Source organism: Branchiostoma floridae, chromosome 8 (assembly GCF_000003815.2).
Source record: "Branchiostoma floridae strain S238N-H82 chromosome 8, Bfl_VNyyK, whole genome shotgun sequence".
NCBI lineage: Eukaryota > Metazoa > Chordata > Leptocardii > Amphioxiformes > Branchiostomatidae > Branchiostoma > Branchiostoma floridae.
The window spans coordinates 18,253,865-18,275,433 of NC_049986.1; the positions used below are offsets into that span (position 1 = coordinate 18,253,865).

Here is a 21,569-nt window from a genome sequence, read left to right on the forward strand (position 1 = left end):
ACTTAAACCTTGATTTTGATCATAGAAACTTTATATCAAATCAAGAATAATCTAGAGACACGTTGACTGAATTGCTACATTTCTGACAAGGTTTGCCGTACCTAGTCTACTCCTCTCAATAATGGCTGTGAGTTCCTTCCTCAGCCCGTCCATACGCCCGCTGTCGTTAAGTCCGATGGCTTCCCGCTGGCTAACCGCAGCTGCAGCCGTCATGGAGGTGAGATTAGCCTGCAGTTTCTGGATCTCTGCTTCCTTCATGGCAAGTTTTAACCTGTGATAGAATACAGCAACAGTTACATACAAGTGATGTTCATGCAAGTCTCGTCCCAGTTGAACTCCTGGTTTCAATTGTGATGTAGTTGGTAACTGGGAGAACCTGATTCAAGTCCAGGTATCTTGGTGGGGGCTGCCTCTTTCGAAGGGATGTAAAATGGGGGTCCCACATTCTGGAAGTTACCTCAACATGATTAAAGGAAAAGGGCTAGCAACCCCTCCTGAGTCCTGTTTCAAAATGTTAGAACTACAACACACATGTCCCTATCTGGTATGCAGATCAATACTTTCTATGTACTGCTATAATGTCTATATACAATCACGTCAATTTCTTTGTACACTATCTAAATTGTGAGACCAGATCACAAATATTTGACTGTGCTGTTATCAATAATTTGTTGTTTTGTATGGAGCCTTGTAGTATTGTTGTTAAGTAGTTGTTGCCATACATCATACCTTGTACAATTGTTGAGCAATAAAGTTCATTCATTATCATAGTATAGAAAAAGTGGGATAGAAAAGGTAGGATCCTTTGTCTTCTCAGGAAAAGAAGTCAAACCCAACAAGTTACAGTTTATAGTTAGCTTATAGATTAGATTAGAGTAGACATTATTCTATACCGTTCTACACTACTTGTCTGTCCCCTTTCATGTTAACTGCAATTAGCCTTCCGGGCAGGAATTTGCAATAAAGTATTATTATCCTTCCTTCCTGTTCCCTCCCTACCTGAGGTCAGCCACCGTGGCCCTGCTGGGAGACACGTTTCCGTCCGCCTCGTCTGGACTGGTGGAGTCTCCGTCCCGATGCCGCTGACTGAACCCAGAATCACTGGTGGGCTGGGGGTCCCAAATATGCAAATACAATTATGAAAATTAGAAGGAAGCTATGATTTTGTTAATATAAGGAAAAAAGGCAACATGTTTATATTTGATACAGTCAAAGGCAATGTATTTCATCCTTCATACAGATTTACAAATAAAAGTTATGATGGATTGGCAGTCTCCAAGACACGTCCCTCCATCCCAGGAGGGTATTTTTTTGTTATGACAGAAAAACAATTTCACCCTGTGCATCATAAAAAACTTATTGACGTGATGAAAAGGTATTCTTCAAAGCTTAAAATGACAGATTTGACCATACAACATACAACATGGGGTCCCAAATGGAGAGTGGGACAAACATAAATTCATAGCCAGAGACAGCCCTGCATAGAAGTATTGCGAAGGGTTCTGTTGTTGTGAGTAGATGTTATATTTTTACCGTGAAGGTGACGTGTTCTTATATGCTTAGAATGACAGATTTAACAACAACAAAAAAACATTTGAGCTCCCATAGTCAGTGGGACAACAAAAAAACTCATAACCAGATACAGCCTTGCATACTAGTACTAGTATTGCGAAGAGTTCTATTGTTGTAAATAATTGAAAGCCTAAATCGTAACATGGCTCGGAACTGCGCAATATGGCAGAAGGCAGGGTAGCCAGGCAGGAATAGTTGTCAGTTTTACCGTGAAAGTGACATGTGACTTCTCCTGTATCCGCTGCACCATGGCCTCCAGTCTCCTCAGCTCAGACTGACTCTGCTCCACTTCGTACTGACACTTGGCAAGCTTCTCCTTCTGGCGGCTTGACAGCAGCTTCAAGTCTGTGTTCTCTTGTTCCTGGGAAATAAAGTACAACTCACATAAAGAGTTATAGGTACAGGTTATAGCAACAGTCAAGCCTGGTTGTACTGACACTTGGCAAGCTTCTCCTTCTGACGACTCGACAGCAGCTTCAGGTCCGTGTTCTCTTGTTCCTGGAAAAAACATGGGGCCATTTTTGCTGCCAGGGTTCTAGGCTAGTAAATTGTAGCATAATAGGCCATTGCACTATCATTTGCAACCACCACTCAAATTTGCTTGAATGCAAGTATTTACTTGAATGTGTAATACAGTCAACTTAAGTCAGATCAAATGTGAAAAATGTGGTTTTAGAGATTGTGACTCCAAACTAAGCAGGTTAAAGAATCTACCACACTTAACAAGAGGGGAGTTGGGTTTCTTCACAGTTAGAGTAGATCAAACCTTGCAATCAGTTTATACATGTATTACTTCTCTTCTTCGTCTTCTTCTTGTTGAGTGCCCTCAATTTTTATCGTAGACTATTATCATGGGACTTTTGGGGGAGCGCTGATGCCGGTGCGGGCTGACACTGAGGATGATCCTGTGCAATAGATAACTATCGTACAAACGACATGCTATGCCTAAAGGTGATTTACTGGTTATACAAAACAAACAGAACAGAAGCCGAACCTTGGCTCCCAGGTCACTCTCCAGTCGGTTGATCCTGTGCGCCTGCCGACTGACCGTCCGCTGCATCTCAAGGTTCTGCGTCTCGAGATCCGTCTTGGACGTCCTCTCAACCGTTCCTTCATTCTGTAACCTCCTGGGGAAAGTACAGCAGATGTTCAGGCCTTGATATTACAGGTAACTGAAATTTTGCTAGATCATGCAGTAAAGCATGCATAAAGCAAGATATTGAAAATCAGCCAAGGCTGAATAGCGTAGAACTGTATGCGCCTTCAAGGTTACATATCATTATCGTCATCATCATCATATAAGTAGATAGCTTAAAAAAAAACGATTCCCAGATATTTCCGTAGTGGGCTTTTTAGAATGGATCAGAACCAGGGCTATCTCCATGATCCATCCCAAAAGAGAAATTCACTTCTTTGATCGGATAGACAAAAAGTTCACCCCATCCGTCCAAAAAAATCTTTACTTCATGAATTTCAAATCAAATTGATGGAAATGTATTTTCAAAAGCTTAAAATGACAGATTCAACAACTGAAAATAACATGGGCTACTGAACAATGAAAAAAAACTTAAACCTGGCGCTGATCAGAACCCTGTCCTTACTTGAGCTGCTGTTGCAGGTCCTTGACCTGTGCCTCCAGCGAGGTTGCTCGGTCCAGCAGCTCTCCCCTCTCGCGGTCCGAATGGAGCAGGCTGTCCCGCAGCTGCTCTTCTGTTGACTGGTGCTAGGGGAAGCAGTTAACACACACAAATGTTGTGCATCACATTGTAGGAAAAAGTCCAAACTAGATTTCTGACATGAATAATATCACCAGGTTGAAAACCTTTACTCACTACCAAGATATGTAGTAAGGGATTTAATTTCGCGATAGCAGGAAAAATGATTGTTCGCGGTGGTTTTAAGTTCGCGGCAACACCATAGACTGCAATCTTATACCATATAAGAAAAACATTAATCCACCGCTAACATTTCTGCATTTACAGTATGCAACAGTCAAAGTTCTGGTCATTGCCTGTCACCTTTCTCAGGGCAATCATGATCAATTTTGTTCTATTCCACACTGCAGCTAGGTGTCACTGTTAACAATGCAGTCCTAGTGTGAACTAGATTTCTGAGACTGCAGGAACAATCTCCCAAAGCAGCCAAAAGTCCATGGTGACCTTACTCAGTTACTGTTTCAATAGAGCAGTCAAAACCAGTCACTTTGGCTTTTTCCTCCACTTAAATTTACAGAGCATAAGTGGAGATCCATTTATAGTCTAAAACTCGCACTATGGGTAAGTACAGCACATGTAGCTGGTTTTTACAATCAATCAGTTCTTACCTTCTTGAGTTTCTCTTTGACCTTTGACCTATAGTCCTCCAGCTCTTCTGACAGTTCCTCCACCCTCTGCAGGGCTTCGTCTCGCTGGTTCTCAGATCTAGGGAGGAAAATATGACAAATGTTTCAAAATGAAATATTTAAAATATCTAAAATAAACTACAGATACAGCATATGCAAGCCAGTACATAATGTTAACCTTCACATAGTCTAGCCTAACTACCGGTACTTCTCTGTTTATTCTTACTCAGTCACATTCATATATACTGTGACCAGCCCCTCCAGCTGTCCTGCCACTTGCTACATTATGTAATTGAACACCACAGGGTGTCTGCTGCATTCAGATTAGAAAATCTGCAGTGTTAGCCATAGTCTTTTTTCTTCATAGCTTTCAATGTTGGGCATGCAACTAAGCTGAACTCTCTTAGATCTATAAAACAAGAAAAGAATGAGGGCATTTTCTTTGTTCCTAATGACTATACACTAAGGGGAGTCAGGGGACTGATATACAAACCTTTTCCTCTCCCCCGTCTCCTCCAGTAGGTCTGCCTTGATGCTTTTGTTTTCTGCCTGGAGTCTCTTGACGTCCCGCTCCCTGTCTGTGAGCTGTCTCTGCACCTCATCAAGCCTTTCCTCTGCCTCTCTGAGCACACAACAACAACAACAACACATGTTTAAGAACAAAACACAATAATACCAGTACATTAGCCTGATTGCAAGAAAAAGTGTTGATCGGACAAGCGTAGTAGTATCCAGTATTTGATTATACTGCTACTGGGGTCCCTGACACGGGTACGCAACAGTCGGCTAGTCTTCACACCACACTTCCATGCGGCTCTGTCCAGCGGGTTCACCCTAGTTAGACCGCACATTTTGATGTCTCTCCTATCACATTCCATCTAAGATTTCCTTGGTCTCCAATGACCTGTGTTGCCTAACAATTTCAATTTGGTGATGGTTAATAATTTGCTGTACTTGCCTGATCGGGCTAGTAAGATTTTTCCAAAGGTGTGATTCTTTTCATGGACTTTTTACAACTTATGATATCCACTGCTCACCCTGCCAGGTGTTCTACATGCATAACGTGACATAACAGAAGCAGTAGATTGGTCATTCCTTGGCATAGACTGCAGGTGGACAGTCAGAAATTTAGATAAATTTGTGTTGGTAATGGCTGTCTCCAGCTTTAATTTTTTTTAGTCCCACTCATTGTTTGGGAGCCTGTGTCGTTGATTTTCCTTGTTGAACATGTCATTTGAAGCTTATGAAAGTAGATTTTCAACAGTTTCATGTCATGAAGTTCAGGTTGTTTTAGACGGATGAGGAAATATTTCTATTGTTTACCTTAATGCCTTGTCGTGTGCAGTGACTTCTGCCTCCAAACTAACCACCTTGTCCTCCAGTGAAGGGACACTTTCCTTGTGAGCCTCCAGCTCCATGGTCAGGATCTTCATCTGGTGGAGTTAGGAAAAGGATAACTTTTTGAATATACATGTATCTGTTAAAGACCTAGTACAACAGTATGTAGAGAACAGATGGAGGGCACTGTTATACCCTGTTGAAGTAGGATGTAGGGGGTTTGTAGGAACGTCCATTACACGCCTCTGTAGAGAACTCTCAATCAGCCACAAGCAAGCAACTAGTAAAAGAGTTATCTGAAGAAGTAGAGCAATGCAGTTTCTGGCTGTGGATGAAGAGAAAGGATCTGCAATGGGGAAGCAATGACTAGTCAGGAAGAGGTTACAGAGAAGCACAGCAGAGACATCCGCCCTGCTGTCCCCCCAACTAGAGGCCATCTCAGATTAGGGGACGAAACGACCAATGAGAGGTGGTTCTGACTGATGATTTCTGTAACGGAAGGCACTGGAAAGCGCGACAAGTAGCAAGCCTACTAGGCAGGTGAGTTTCATACTCATGCTGTATACAAACATGTACGTCCTAAATATCTGTTAATAGCATAATCTGGTTGGTTCATACATTCTGCAGACCCTTTTATATTTGGTAGCTGTGGGCATATAGTGCAGCAAGCTTTGTTGTGTTTCTGTTGCAGGGTATATTTTGACAGGGACAGGGGTTGCTAGCCCCTCCCTTTTAATGTGCTCAAAGCAACTTCTTGGACCACTAGACCCTAATTCTACGTCCTTTACAAAAAAAAGCCCGAACCAATCTGTCATGATATGCGATTGAATGTCCATGTCTCCCAGTTACCAATGGTGAGGCTCCCAACAGTTACCAGTTGAACTACAGGGACATTCCATTTAGGTTGAAAAGTCATACAAAAACATGGTTCATTTCAACACAACTTTGCTCAGTTCACCCAGGCCCAGAGGAAGTTGTCAGTTACCAAAACCTTGGCCAGGTAAATGTCTTTGACATTATGTTGAAAAGAACCCTGAGTTAAGTAATCATAGTGTGTATACTCTAAGTGCAACATGTTTGGACAAGAGGTACATTCATTACCAATGACCAGAAAATCAAACAGACTGCTATAAGCTCTCTTTCAAAAGAAATCATTTTGCTATTGACAACAGTGTAGACAATCTCTGTACATACTAAAATTTCAACACAGGAAATACATGACTGTACAAGGTTGTTGATGATAGGATTCTTAATTGTGATTGTGTTTGAGCATTGTCCTTCAAAAGTAAGCATTTATTTCCTCATGCATACTGGTACATTTGTATATTCTTTCTCCACTTCCTGTATGTTAGTGCCCCCTACCATAAATTGTTAGACTGGTGCAGTAGTACACGGTCTCTCCATGTCCAAGGAAATACACTTGCATTACAAGGTTGCTGATAACAAGATTCTTGATCAGAGCATTGTCCTTTAAAAGTACTAACCATTTCTTTTCTCCTGCATAAATTCTTTCTCCACTTCCTGTACATTAGCACCCCCTACCTTATTGTTAGACTGAAGCAGCTGGTACATGGTATTCTCCATGTCCAAGAAAATACACGTACAAGGTTGTTGATAATAAGATTCTTAATACTATAGTATTTGAGGATTGTCCTACGAAAGTAAGCATTTCTTTCCTCCTGCATATATCTTTTCTACACTTCCTGCATGTTAGCGCTCCCTACCTTATTGTTGGACTGGTGCAGCTGGTACATGGTGTTCTCCATGTCGGTGTGTAGCTTGTGGTTCTGGGAGATCAGCTGAGTGTTCTCCTGCCGAAGTTTTGCCAGCTTCCTCCGAAGGAGCTCGTTTTCTCCGTCCCCCATGTCAAAGCTGGAGGCAGACGACCGTGACCTTGCAGAGGACGGCTGGAAACAAATTCAAACATTCCGCAGTTTGCTTGTTGCTGACACGTTATCTTTTCACGTCCATGTTGACATGGTACACACCGCCTACAATCTTGTCATGTTGGTGGTCTGGGTTGTGCCTAGTGCAGTGTTCTAGCCAGCTTGAATTTTTTTCCGTCCTTTTGGTATGGCAGACAGTCCTGACCAGTCACTAGCCGGCGTCAGAAATAATCTAAATGGGCTTCACAGCAAACTTTTGCTGATTTTCTGGAGATCCTTACAAAATTCTTGAAAACTCCAAGTTCTGTCTATATTTTACAGGCTAATTTCTGTCCATTGAAGGGATGGAAGGGGCAACATTTTTTTCTGTCCTGAGCGGCAGAATTCCGTCAAAGGACGGAAGGATGGGTGCTGGCTAGAACCCTGGCCAAGTGGCACATCAGTCAACAAGTTTCCTTGCTGTTTCAGATTTGTAACAGTAACTTTTTGATAGTCTAATGTTTGTAAGGGATAGGCTATACATGTACTTTAAAAATATTCAGTCTTTAAACACTCTTCAAATTCAGTACAGTATGCAAAAACATCACAATACAACAACAACAACAAAAGCCTTACCATATCTCTTTGCATGGGAACACCAAAATCAGCCCTCACATTCCCATAGGACAGGCCTACCGGAGCTACTGCATCATGGTTGCTATAGAAACCACGGTCATCCAAGGCATGTTCTGAGGGGTCAGGGGTCAAGTCCTCGAGGGTCAAAGGTGGTAACCTCTCTGGAGACGAGAAGTTGGACTGGAAATCATCAAATCTGTGGAGGAAGTATAAATTGTAGATATTTAGAATTGACTCAGTCACATCAGCAATGGTTACAGGTTTAGCTAGTTTGCGTAACGGTTAGGGTGCATGGCCAAGAACCCATCTTACTCACTTGGTCCCCAGGGTTCAAATCTCCTGAAATGACACCGATGTTGTGACATTGGGAAATTCTAAAAACACTTTGCACGACTTTCCACACTCCACCTTGGCATGAAAATGGGTACCTGAATTCAGTTGGTGAGGTAAATTTTGTGGTAGAAAGAAAGGGTTGAGCTTCACCTCACAATACCTTGCCTATCTAGAGTAAGACGCAGTGGATAACAACCCACTTTTGATCACTGAAATAAATTGTATTTGTACTGTAAAAAACATCATCCAATCAGGAGCATATCAAGCTTTAGCTCTGATATACTTACTACAGTTCTTTAACAGCACATCTCCTTGTTACTATCTCAGTGCACAATAAAATACACCTTTATTCAGTACTGAGGAAATTAGGGGTTGTACAACCTACAAGGGCCTTTTTAGATGCTGGAAATACCTGATGTTTGTAGCAGCTAGTACATCCTAAATACTTCATTAAACTGCTTTTCAACACCAGCAGATTTGTACAATATGTCTTTGTTGGTAATTCTGCCCTACATTCTCACACAATGCCTGCGCCTTTCACTTTCTATAGGGACTGTCTACTCATTCAGAAAATTGGAAAGCACTAATCAGGAAGCAACAAATAGCTTGAGGATCAAGCAAAAGCAGAGGAAATTACTATTAGGAAAGCTCATGATAGTACAAAGGATAAAAACCCTTTCTTTTGCTTGAGTTAAAACAGGATTGAACCAAATTGAATGTTTGAAGGGGTGTTACATGTACATGTGCAATTGGACGATATTTTCCGACAAAAATGTTTCAAATGCATGAAATTATGAAGGCTATTAGTATTACTTGTCACATGATGTAACATCAGAAAAAAAACACACGGAAAAGTCAAGTCCATTACTAGTACTAGTAGAAAAATCAGACCAATAACGTCCTTGATCAGACTGAATAATAAAAAAAGAGTCATACTTTTAGCATTATCTCTTCCGAGGTTCCTTTCCTGTTCATGCATGTCTGTTTTGGAAAATATCTTTAGAAGTATGTTAACAACTGTTTTCTTCAACTCACCAAGCTCCTGTTACAATAACATTCGCCGAATGGCTCCTTTCTACCGATGCATGGAAACATACTGTCTGCCTTGTTTGGTTCGTCTCCTCCATGTAACATCAATTTTTACACAAACCCAAGTCTGCAACTCTCAAGGCAGCTTTTCTCATTAAAACATTCAGCTTGGTCATGGCTTGTATTAATTATAAGGACATCTAAATTAGAGAGTCAACTGATGTTGGCTAAACAAGTAAAACATGTAAATTGTTTGAAAGTCTACTAGTACCTGCTTTAAAAATTTCTGAACCAAAACAGTGTTCATACATGTATGTTTCGGTAAAAGATATCAGACCTTTTTCCACATAGAAGTATCTGTCAGATGGTAATATAATAACTATACTACCTCACAAAAACCATGACCATTACATGTAGGTTGCATTGTACAAAACCAGAATTTCTGCTTCAGTACCAAGGAAATCTAAACTCACAGGATATGATCTTACCATCAAGCTCATCCATAGCTTTTGAAGTAATATTATATTTATGCTGCTAAACCATATACACATTCATACAAACATACATCTGAACGTTTGCAATGTAACCTTGTCAGTAATGTTACTTACCAAGGTAATTAGAGAACACCTGCACACCTACAGGTACTAGTAATAGCCTGTTTATAAGCTAACTTGAGCTTTACCCTATTTGCTCTCAGCACACCTTTCTGCACAGGTGCACCTGGCAAACTCCTTCCCACAGTAGTTTCCGCCTTTGTTAATCCTCTGTATAGTGACAATTGTGACAATTATTATTTACTGAACGACAACCAACCCGACTACCAAGTACTTTACTTTACCCCCTTTTACATGCCCCTGAGAAAACATAAAGGGAACCTGGCGATCATATAACTAAGTAAACAATACACGTGATATACAAGACCGAAACCTTTCATCTGCTTCAACTCTATCCTTCTTGTAACCAAAGACACGTTTAAACATACATGTGTAAACCACTTCAGCTTAAGGATTAAAAAAGGATCTTACCCTGACCGTTTACTGTAAAAATGAAAAACAGAAAGTTGTAGTGCTAGTATTGACACTGTATTGCCCTAAGAATAAACAAGTCTTAGACGACCAGAATGTATTTAACCTTTGACATAGATTATCAATAGCCCAATTCAATAGGGATTCTTATGTCACTAAACATATATTTGTGGAGACAACAAAGTCAAAGTACCAAATGTTCCAGCTGCAATGTATCGACAGAAGTCAGAAGGCAATGTGAAAGGTTCTTTAAGAATTGCTAAAACGAAGATGGAAGAAATGAATGTTACAGAAAAAAGTTTCAAAATCTTAAATAGGAAGTTCTTGATTTGCAAATGTTCACCACAACCTAGTATCAAGTCAAAAATATGTCAGCACAATACTGACATGACTGAAGAGTACTTAGATTCAAGAACTGCACACACTTCCTTCCTGGTACACTGTTAGATTGAGTAAAATCTCGACCTGCAAAGCCCAATAAAATGCAGCTGAGCAATAAAATGCCTGCAATATAGAACGTACCTGCTTGATCAAGGCTTGAAATGTTCTTGACAGTAATAAAACAACTCTAAAACCAAGAGTACAAACTGATCGACTGAACTGCTTCACAGAAGGGACATCTTGTCCAGTTCGAATTCAGTGGTTCACTGGTCACACACACACACACACACTACTAACCCTGACCTTTCCTCACATGGTTAGTGCTCAGGTCAGGGCATTGTTACCAAAAGGTTACTCAGTGAGCCCCTATTCACAAGGAAAGAATAACCCACGGTAGCCTGGTTGCCACACTGTTTACAGGGCCTTCTTCATCAAGCCTAGTAACTCAAGCCAGCTCGTTGGCTCTTGCCCTTTTACCAGATAACTAGAGGCCAACTCTCATAGCAGGCCATACTTTGGCCAAAGGAGCTTGCTTGTAGTGTTATGGGTCTGGCAACCAGACTGAACAGGCTGAAAATCATGTTTTTAAATGCTCAGGTGGTTACATTATGGTTAGGTGGTTACATTACACGTTTCTGCAATACAACTGCAAAAATCAAAATGACAACTCAGGTACAATATATGACTAACTTACTTACTTACTTACAATATATCAGATAACATATGTACATGTACACTCCCAGTTTGACACCTGATTATCTTGCATTTAGAATGGTTCAAAAGAATCAATTACACTTAAGTCAACAAACAGCCAAGTTAGAGTTTCCTAAATACATGGCTTGGACAGATACAAGGTTAGCTGAAAAGTCTACAAGCCAGAAAGCGATACTGATGCATTGACGCACAAGCTGTGTTTGTCATAACGATGGTCGTGCTTACCTTTGACTTACAAAATGTATGTGTACTTAAGGCTATCTAAGCCCTCTGTGTGGTACACAACTTTCCAACAGGTGTTACAGCAAATACGCTGGTGTTTGTTGAAGAGGCGACACAATCCAACAGCAACTTGAGTTTCAGGCCGCTGAAAGCCCGGGGAGTTTACAATATTTGGTAACCACCACAAGCATGCTACGCTCAGCCTTCAACACCAAACAGAGAGCTTTGTTCCAGGAGATCTTCACAACACCAGAAACGCTGGTCAAATCAGCTTTGCACAGCTTCACTATGAACTTGTGCACTTTACCAGATAACATCGAAGTAATACATTTGTATTGCAGTGCATTGGATCTAATTGATAAATCACATCAAAATCCTCAATTTATATTCAGTGTTAGTCATCACGAGTATTCCCATTGTCAAGCAGCTTTAGTGAAAGCTCACTTAAAACAAGCGAAGAGGTCTTTGAATCAATCAATTCTGCATTTTAAAGACTGGTAGGTTAGACATAGAAAATGTAGCACAGCATTCTAACACCCTAGTGTTTACATTCAAAAGTTCTTAGTTTCTGGTTTATCAAAAGACAGAAATATCAGTATTCATTAATTTTCTTTGAAAATTCATTAGCTAGAAAAAATCTAGAATGAAATAAAAGAAGCTATCACAGCTTGTTTCTAAAAGCATTTTTCTGTACAGCAACTGATGAGATAATTATGCTCTTTTCACAACAGTCCATCAGGAAAACCTTCCAGCTAGACTGTCTTAGGAAATAATTCAGCTTAATCCCCACTGATAACTCTTAAACACTAACGGTAAGAGGACAACAAAGCTATTTTCTTACCTGGAGGGATAGAAACACAGAAGCAGGTAGAAAACCAGGCAGATGGTTTAACTGGGCAGGCACAAGTCGTGCCGGGACTGACTGACGCTTGGCTGTCTATGGTCTGGTGAAGCGTGGGTTTTTATGTGAGTAATTACCATGTGAATGTATGCCCCCAGGCATATTGGGTGTAAACTACAGTACAGGGCCCCAAACAGTTACACCATGTTACTACATACATGCTATCAAGGTCCTTGGTGCTATGTGGTAAACAAGAATGGGTATCGAGTCAGTCTCATAAATTTAAAGCTAAAAGTGTTTGTAAAGGTTTAGTATTATAATGTAAAACCATACAGAAACCATTTTTTTAGCTTTAACTAGATTTTAGCCCTGAGAAAATTTTGTCTTGTCGTTAACCCTCCTTCATTGCGTTACATGGTTGTCAGTAAGAACTCTTTGTCTGTGTACAACAAATTACCCACTGTAATCATATTCATCAGGTCAACACATCACTATTATCTCTCCAGGAAACTACAGCAACAAGTGGTTGTATGGCTGATAATTCATATGTATGAGGCTAATTAGACTCACAAAAGATACAGATGACCTATTTGTTGATCTTGTCTTTCTGGTCTGTCAATTGCAGACCGTTAACATTTAATAGGGCTTCATCAACTGATTTGTAGGTACTTGAATAGGACTTCCTATTTTTGCATCATATCAGTAATCTATTATTTAGTGCTACATTAACAAGTTATTTTGTGAAGTTTTATAAATCTTTATATCCATGTTATCATTGTACAGGCAAAATGACGAAAGCCATACATTGCATAAGCACAGAGTTATTTGATCAATTTATCAAAGAAGTACAATGTTTGATACACATTCTTGCAACAAATGTTCCACGCACGGTGACATATCTGTTAATACAGTGGCGACATGTTTTTCCCTGGATAGATAAATAAAAAGAAAATGAAATGAAATACAGCAAATCTGTTTTGAATTTCATTTCTGAGGTATCAGACACTAACAGACAATTTTATGTCCCTTTTAATACCAGCGGGGACCCCCTGTTGGGTTATCTGACTTACAACATATTTTCCTAGTATTAATCCTTAGGGTCTAACCATAATACCTCCTTGGTCTAACATCAATGGTTGAAATTGAAACTGGTGACATGACATGCACGCCCCCTATCTGTTGTGTAAATCATTGCAGTTGATGCAATCCTACAATTAGATTTACTACTAAAAACTAAAGATTCTTGGGTACAGACTGACAAGGTACTTCCACTGGTCAGCCAACTCTGTTGAAAATGTCAGTGAGTACCTAGCTTGGGTTGGGGACGTCTCTTGAATAGGACATTAATGGAGGTCCTGTGTTTGAGGACAGCCACAACGTACTGGAGCATGTAAAAGAACCCATCACACTTCTCAAAAAGAAAAGTGAGATGATCAAATAAATCTGTCTGGTGGATATACAGCTTATACTCAGTACAAACCTGGTATGTTGCGCCATTAGGTAGTTTACTAGGAATGCAATACAAACAAACGAAGGCTGTCTCCAAGTTTAAATTTTTTTCCCATCCCATTCATTGTTTGGGAGCCCATGTTATTGATTTTCCTTGTTCAACGTGTGATTTGAAGCTTATGAAAATAGATTTTCAACAGTATCATGTCATGAGGTTCAGATTTTTGGAATGGATGGGGTAATATTTTTTTTCTTCCCAACAAGCAAATTTACGTCCAGGGATGGAGGGATGGGTTTTGGAGACAGTCGTTTCAGAGTGAAACAAACAGTAAGTTGTAAATGCAGAAATGCAGTGGTTTTATGTTCGCGGTTTTCACGGTGGCCACTTCACTAAGAACTTAAAACCACCACAAACATTTTCCATTATAGTATGAGACTGCAGTCTAAAGCACTACTGTGAACTTTAAACCACCGCGAATACTGTACTTCACTTTCCTGCTAACACGAAATTAAATCCCCGCGAACTTAAATGCATTTACACAAATTACAGTAACTTGACTCACCCGTTGGCGTCCACTGCTGCAGCCACTGCTGCGGTGTCCAGCCTGCGGAGACTCTGCTCCGTCTGCTGCAGCCGTTTCCGCAGGTCCGACACATTCCGCATCAGGATCTCCTCGTCAGACGACATGCTGCATTATGAGTGGCAGGTGTCAATCTATCAAACTACAGCCAGGAGGTACCCTGTGAAGGTAGACATAAAGAAAATAACTAGAGTAGAGTACTTTCATTTGTAGCTTGGGAAAATGACAGCTCAGAGACTGTCTTTCTCAAGAATCTCAAGAGTAGAGTACTTTATTAGTATTTTATTTAGATCTGGTACAGACCAGGTACCTACATAGGAGTTTCAGGCGGTAGTTTGCGCTGCTCATCTATTCAATTGGCAACTTGCGTAAGTACAATACAGGTAACTGTTTTATCATGAAATCTCCCAAAATTGACATGTCACAAACTGAAGTCCTTGCTGAAATCAAGGAGGTTTTATCACTTAATAAAACCTCCTTACCAAAATGCACTTACTAGTAGTACTTTAATACAGTTACTAATGTATCTCTTCTTCTTTAAAAATCTTAATACACCACACCCCTCATCATGTTAAGTTTAAAGACACTTGTTTTCGTTTGGAAAAAAAATGTATTTTTACCAGCATAAAGGTTACTAAAATTTATTAGTAGAGATCATCCCAGCCATACGATGGTGTTACCAGGACACCTAAGAGTGTGCGGCAATATAGAGAGCAAACATCATCAGGCGAATGACAAATAACTTCCCCAAACCAGTTAAACAATTCACCGACAGTTTGAAAAGTTGGCGACAGGGAATTTAAACATACGGATGAGCTTGGTAACGCACAGACAAGACCAACATGATTTTCGGATCAATTAAGTACTTTGCACGAAAGTGAAAGTAATCATTTCAGACAGAGTGACTTAAAGCTTACCAGTGTCCGTTATACACCTGTTGTGTGCGTTATTACTTGTCTATTCGCACCTGCCGACGCGGTGAGAACAAAGTATAATTTAGTACTTTCGAAGCTTTCCAGACTTTTACAGCTTGTTCCCGACACCCTTTCTTTGGGTTTTAAAGATTCTCTAGACAAATTAGACTAGTAGGTATAGATGAGCGCTGCTCTGTGTACTTACCTGACAAGAATCACATTGAAAGTGGCTTATTTTAGTGGAGAAATTCCTAAAAATTCGTCAGGTGAGACAAAAACACAAACAGCACGCCGCCATGTTTGTGGACGTTGAGAAACCGCCGCGAGATTTGATTGGGCTAATTATGGTCACGTGACAAATTTGGGTAGTCCCAAAATGGGAAATACTGAAGGGGTGTTCATTGAAATGGTCTTTTTTAGCTGAAAACATTTTTGCTATTTTGAATGGAGATTCACAAGGGAGATTTAGTGAACAAGAAAAGGGAATCGATTTTTATGAGCTGGCAAAGGGAATTTGAAGCTAACAAAATATCTAATTGAAAATGTGGTTTCTGAAGGTTGAGGCTATTCAATGTAATTTCTATACTTGCAAATAAATACGTATAGGTTAACTATTCATTGGACATTTGGCATAATGTCATAAAATACAGTTTCACAAATTTCAATATATCAGAAAAGTTCAGATATGTAACCCCCTGGACGTCTTGGATCAGTCTTCATCCGGGTGATTTGGGAAGGTTTGCGCCTGCGCACTAATGTTCGGCCTTTTCCGATGATATTTCGTCGGCCCCTAGCCGAGGCTATCTGAGGTCCTACGGACACGGGCTTATCCAGCCATAATGGTGAGTTTTCTCCTCAAAATCTGACTAGAAATCAAAAATACAAAGTCTAGTGTAAAAGATGGCGAAATTTTATTGTCATTTATGGATCGGATGCAGAGATATTCACGGATAGAAATGGATATGTGAGTCATCGATTTCTTGCAAGATGGCGGACATGGGTGCAGCCTTAACGCAAGTTTGGAGGAATTTGCGAAAAAAATGAAAGGAAAACTGAGTTCACACACACAAATAGCTTACGTTTTTCACCACTGTGTGTTTATTTAACGTTCTAGGACGGTTTTTAGCGTTTAAGGTGTGCACCTGACGATCGACAGCTGTTTTTACAAGTGAGAGTAGTAGTTGGAAGTACAACGTGGCCCATACGGCACACACCGTTATTTGTACCATGTGCAAATTTTTACAAATCTGCGTCTGAAACTACAAAGTCCAAACTATCTTCGTGTTAGGCGTTGGGTCGAACTCAATAAATTTTAGGCTGTCCCCTAATGTGTACGACTGGACTTTGGAAACTGTCTACAGTGAAAGAACCAGCAAAATTTATAAATCTGCAGGCCTGAAGGCTACAGAAATCCTTCACCTTAAATTAAGGTGAAAAACGCGGGGTTGCAGATCATTTTTGACTTTCTCCAAAATTATGTTACCACTTACAAGTTCATATCAAATGCAAATTTATCAACATTTTTCTGCAACTTCCAAGTTAGTACCTTGATATCTTTGTGTAAACCAAGGAACATGTACAGTACAGTGTCAAAATATGTAGATTAGTGTGATAACCAGTGTTAAAGTGTTGAGCATTTTTTTGTCTTTTTCCATGCAGGGGTTCGTTAAAGTGGTGAAGAACAAAGCGTACTTCAAGCGTTTCCAAGTCAAGTTCAGAAGGCGTAGAGGTATGTAGCAATACCGCCATAATATTGCAACATGATGGACAGAAACATGTGCCTTACATTTTTTTAATCATTTTAGACAAGGAACTTGGTAGTTTTATTTAGTCCACAACAGTACAAGTAACTTTGTTGATCTTAAGAACAGTATGAATTTCAAAGATGTAATTACATTGTGAAGTAGTTTGGCTTTGCGTTAACTTGATGACTTAATGAATGACTAGTCTTGTCACAATAGTACTGTAAATTGTATCTTATGACATGTCCTATTCAGAATTCCAACATTATCAGTTCTGTATTTAATTTTTGTGGTGTTTTTATTTTACAGAGGGGGTAACTGACTACTATGCCAGGAAACGTTTGGTGATCCAAGAGAAGAACAAGTACAATACGCCTAAGTACAGGCTTATAGTGCGCTTCACCAACAAGGACATCATTTGTCAGGTTTGTGGAAACATCATGTGTTTTGAATTTCATTGGTTGTTAAAAGTAGGTAAATGTAGTCCCATGTATGTGGTCACAATATCAGCTAGCCTAGTGTCCACACTGTGTTGTAACTGTTGCAATTCCTATGTTGTCAAGCTTTAAAAAGACTACAAAAATGAGGCTGTAGGGGTTGTGGCTTTTTATCCAATGTATGCAGGGCACGGTATTGTCAATAAAGGTAGAGCTAATCCCACTCCTTCCACCACCTTTTACCGCCCCAGCCAAAGTCAGGCACCCATTTTTACACCAGGGTGTAATGGAGAAAGTTGTCCTTTTCAAAGGGCATAGCATCTGCAACATGTTTGGGATTTGAATGCAGGACCTTCGGGTTCTAAGCTCAAACACCCCCAGCACTTACTTTAACACAATGCCACACAAGAAGCAAAAATAGTCATGAGGCTATAGTTGGTAGGACTATTTTAGGCCTAGATTTTCAATTACAAAGTTAAATGTTGAGAGAAGTAGTTGCTGATTGGTTTTATCTTCTCTATCCACAGGTAGCGTATGCCAGGATAGAGGGAGACATCATTGTGAGTGCTGCGTACGCACATGAACTCCCTCGCTACGGCATTAAGGTCGGGTTGACAAACTATGCAGCTGCATATTGCACCGGACTCCTGCTGGCTCGCAGGGTAAGAACCACATATTGCACTTCTCCAGTTTCCATTGTTTTACTAAAGTTTTAAGGACAGGAAAGGGTTTTTAGGAAGTGTACCAAGTTTAAAATTAGCCGATACAGCTGTCTAGGGAATAAGTTATACTGTCCTAAGTAAGCGTAATATTTTTCACCCTTAACCATCTTGTTGTAGAACTCGCTTCTTAACCTACAACTTTTTTTAGAAGTTAGAGCATTGCCATCTCCGGCTTTGAATTTTTCCTGTTCCAATCATTGTTTCAAAGCCTATGTTGTTAATTTCTGTCATTTGATCTGTCATATTGATATGAGCTTGCAAAAATACAATACATGTTCAGAAGTTCCCTCCAACCAAGGACAGAAAAATTTGTTTTTGGTCCCAAAAAGCAATATTTCTTGCCTGGGATGGAGGCTTGGGTCCTGGGGACAGCCCAGTGTAGCCATGGAGCTAATTTGCTTTTGCTGATTTTGTGTGCCTGAGTAACCCATATATTCCCATCTTCAGATTTTGAAGAAATTTATCCTTGACACCATCTATGAAGGCTGTGCCAACAAGCAATATTTCCATTCTGGGAAGGAGACATGGGTCCTGGAAACAGCTCAGAGTTGCTAATGCTTTTGATTTTGTGAGTAACCTATATATTTCCATTTTCAGATTTTGAAGAAATTTAGCCTTGACACCATCTACGAAGGCTGCACTGACATCGACGGGGACGAGTACAATGTGGAGGAGGTTGACGGACAGCCACGCCCCTTCCGTTGCTTCCTGGACGTGGGACTCGTCCGCACCAGCACCGGTGCTCGCGTCTTCGGTGCCATGAAGGGAGCTGTCGACGGCGGTCTGGACATCCCCCATAGGTTGGTTGGCATTCACTGATATTCAGTCACAAAAACCTGTTAATTGTACAGTAGAAGCTGTTTAACTGCTCAGCCCATTTACCAGCGTATTTCGTGAAATTATCCGTCAGTGTAATAATGTGAACTTTTGCGAAGTTATGCAGCTGGACTGAATCAGTTTGGGATTTGGGGATTATGTGCAGTTAACAGAAGTGTGCCTTTATCCGCTGTGCAATTAACTGGCTTCTACTGTATCCTAAAGATGCCATAAAATGTGTAAGGTAGTAAGTAAACAAACTCATTCATTGACCAAAATGTTATTCCCCCAGGAATTTTACAGTTTCACATTTGAAGAAAAAAAATAACAAAAAGGACCATTTTTAAAGCGCAACATAACCTTACCTGCCAGTACTATGTAATGCTGTACTTTAACTTTCTATTGTTGTTTTGTTTTTAGAATCCTTTTTTTCAGCTGTAAAAGGTATTGGTACTAGTGACTTATTTGACCTCATTGTTCTCCTAGCACGAAGCGCTTCCCAGGATACGATGCCGAGTCCAAGGACTTCAACGCGGAGGTTCACCGTGACCACATCTTCGGCCAGCACGTTGCTGAGTACATGCGTAAACTGGAGGAGGAGGATGAAGAAGCCTACAAGTCCCAGTTTGGCGCCTACATCAAGCTTGGCATCACTGCCGACTCGGTAAGATTGCTGTTCTTGCAGGGTTGGACTAGTCTGGTTGTCCCAGTCAAGTGCCTGACCAACACCACTTGCCCGATTGGGCAAGTAAGATTTTTCCATGAGTGATTTTCTGATAAGATGTTCCTTTTCACAGTCATGTTATTATGGTTGGTCAACACAGAAAAATAGAGCCAATGATAAAGAATTCTATTGCTGGAATTGAAAATACATGAGAAAAATGTTATTTTGGAGCAAGTGAAATGTTGGTTTCGGCAAGTAAATTTTTTAATGTACTTGTGTGAACTTCAGAAAACTTCCTAATCCCTGTCCTGATGGTACAGCTGTCATTCCAGTTGGATGTCAGAAGCTCAAGAGCTCAAAATACTCTGCTGAAAATTGCAGTAAAGTTTTAAGAATTGCAGAAATTTTGTAAAGACATGCAGAAACAAATTTCAACAAACTGAAAGCCACCAACTTGTTTCAATTTGTTTGAGTAGGTGTAAGATATTCATTTAGGCTATTTCAAGAATCAGGTTCTGTTTTGCCATGTTTTTGTTGTGTTTCCTATTGACCACATGTAAATTCTTTTTTTTTCTTTTTCTGTCAGATTGAGGAGATGTACACGAAGGCCCATGCTGCAATCAGGGAGGACCCTGAGCACAAACCTAAGGCCAAGAAGGAAGTCACAGTCAAGAGGTGGGTACTGTTTTATGGTAGAATTATGGTGCCATACTGGGTGGTATGGCATATTCTGTGCAATTTTTTATGAAAAATGGTAGTTACTAATACCTACATAACTCCATACTCATTTGGCAATAGACTTCTTCGTTGTTACCCACGGAAGTTGGAATTACTTTGATACTACTCTGACTAGATCTGTTGCCAGGGGCGCTAAGTATTCATAGCAATTTTACAGAATTCATACAAATTTACAGCATTCGAATGATCCAGTGCTAAAAGAAAGGAAGTTCATTCAATCGTTACCACTGGTAATACTTGTCTGAATTCTGTAGAATTTGTACGTTTCTTGGTAGTAAATTATATTAATTCTGTAAAACTTTGTTTCTTAGCACTTGTAGTGGATCATATGGTTTCTGCAAAATTCGAATGTATACAGTAAATTTCTGAGGAACTCTGTAGAATTGCTATGAATCTAAAGGCATCCCTGGTTGCTACGTGTAATGTTTTCTGCGAGTTCTTCCATTACATGTTGTTGGTGTATACGACAGATGGAACTGTGACGTAGTAGTTTAATATAAAATGTGTAATGTTCAAATGTAGTTTGTCTTCGGTAGAATTGGTTTGAATACTTAGGCACCACTGGTTGCTACGTATAACATTTTCTACCAATTGATTGAATGATTAAACGTTGTTTGTGTTTACGACAGATGGAACCGTGCCAAGCTGTCCCTTGCTCAGCGTAAGGACCGCATCAAGCAGAAGAAGGCATCGTACCTGAGGGCCATGGAGGCTGAATAAGCAAACCCACCTGACCTGCCAACACAACAACCTGGCCTGGACGTGGAGAAATAATGTACATGAAATATACAAAAAAAAATAAATGCCCTCTCTCTAACCATGGCTGGCTCCAAATGCTTTTTTTGGGTGAAGTTATTTTGAGCGTGCAATGTAGAGAATGTCAGTGAAGAAATTGAGAACAGTTGTTTGTGTTACCATTAACTGCAGCTTGTACACCTTTGGACACGGACATACCTATACTGTGTTTCATTTTACACAACTATCATCAGTATGAAATCATCATAATAATATAGGGACAATGACCCGCCCAGAGGTGTATAGACTGTCATAGGTGATGGTGGGTTCCTTAACTACCAAATCAAGGAGTGACTGACCCTGTCTTAGCCCTTATGACACTATATACAGGCTTTCATTGTCATTGATGCCATACTAATTATAATTTGAATCTTCCGACACCCATGTTGAATTAATTGCATTAACCACATCTTC

The 21,569-nt window shown here is 40.1% G+C and overlaps 2 protein-coding genes across 2 annotated transcripts in view; one reads left to right on the forward strand and one right to left on the reverse strand.

Moving 5' to 3' along the window:
• LOC118421846 (coiled-coil domain-containing protein 18-like) overlaps nucleotides 1-15,630 on the reverse strand; it is a 28,224-nt gene extending 12,594 nt beyond the window's left edge. The window contains exons 1-12 of the mRNA XM_035829348.1: nucleotides 15,447-15,630; nucleotides 14,310-14,487; nucleotides 7,753-7,948; nucleotides 6,976-7,158; nucleotides 5,237-5,346; nucleotides 4,407-4,535; nucleotides 3,896-3,992; nucleotides 3,174-3,295; nucleotides 2,567-2,699; nucleotides 1,781-1,933; nucleotides 1,000-1,109; nucleotides 102-271 (exon numbers count right to left, since the gene is read on the reverse strand). Coding sequence (XP_035685241.1) covers nucleotides 102-271; nucleotides 1,000-1,109; nucleotides 1,781-1,933; nucleotides 2,567-2,699; nucleotides 3,174-3,295; nucleotides 3,896-3,992; nucleotides 4,407-4,535; nucleotides 5,237-5,346; nucleotides 6,976-7,158; nucleotides 7,753-7,948; nucleotides 14,310-14,434 — 1,528 coding nt within the window. The 5' untranslated portion in view covers nucleotides 14,435-14,487; nucleotides 15,447-15,630. The remainder of the gene's footprint in view (nucleotides 1-101; nucleotides 272-999; nucleotides 1,110-1,780; nucleotides 1,934-2,566; nucleotides 2,700-3,173; nucleotides 3,296-3,895; nucleotides 3,993-4,406; nucleotides 4,536-5,236; nucleotides 5,347-6,975; nucleotides 7,159-7,752; nucleotides 7,949-14,309; nucleotides 14,488-15,446) is intronic.
• Nucleotides 15,631-15,899: 269 nt separating this feature from the next.
• Nucleotides 15,900-21,180, forward strand: LOC118421365 (60S ribosomal protein L5-A-like). The gene is made up of 8 exons (XM_035828625.1): nucleotides 15,900-16,083; nucleotides 16,901-16,970; nucleotides 17,293-17,408; nucleotides 17,948-18,082; nucleotides 18,740-18,942; nucleotides 19,445-19,622; nucleotides 20,209-20,297; nucleotides 20,990-21,180. The coding sequence occupies exons 1-8, from the start codon at nucleotides 16,081-16,083 to the stop codon at nucleotides 21,078-21,080; spliced, it is 885 nt and encodes a 294-aa protein (XP_035684518.1). The 5' UTR covers nucleotides 15,900-16,080; the 3' UTR covers nucleotides 21,081-21,180.
• Nucleotides 21,181-21,569: the final 389 nt, after the last annotated feature.

What these genes read in the sequence shown, in the direction of transcription:
- LOC118421365 (XM_035828625.1), top strand. An exon ending in CAAGTTCAGAAGGCGTAGAG is followed by an intron (nt 16,971 to 17,292) that starts GTATGTAGCAAT and finishes TTTATTTTACAG; the next exon opens with AGGGGGTAACTGACTACTAT. An exon ending in GGTCTGGACATCCCCCATAG is followed by an intron (nt 18,943 to 19,444) that starts GTTGGTTGGCAT and finishes TTGTTCTCCTAG; the next exon opens with CACGAAGCGCTTCCCAGGAT.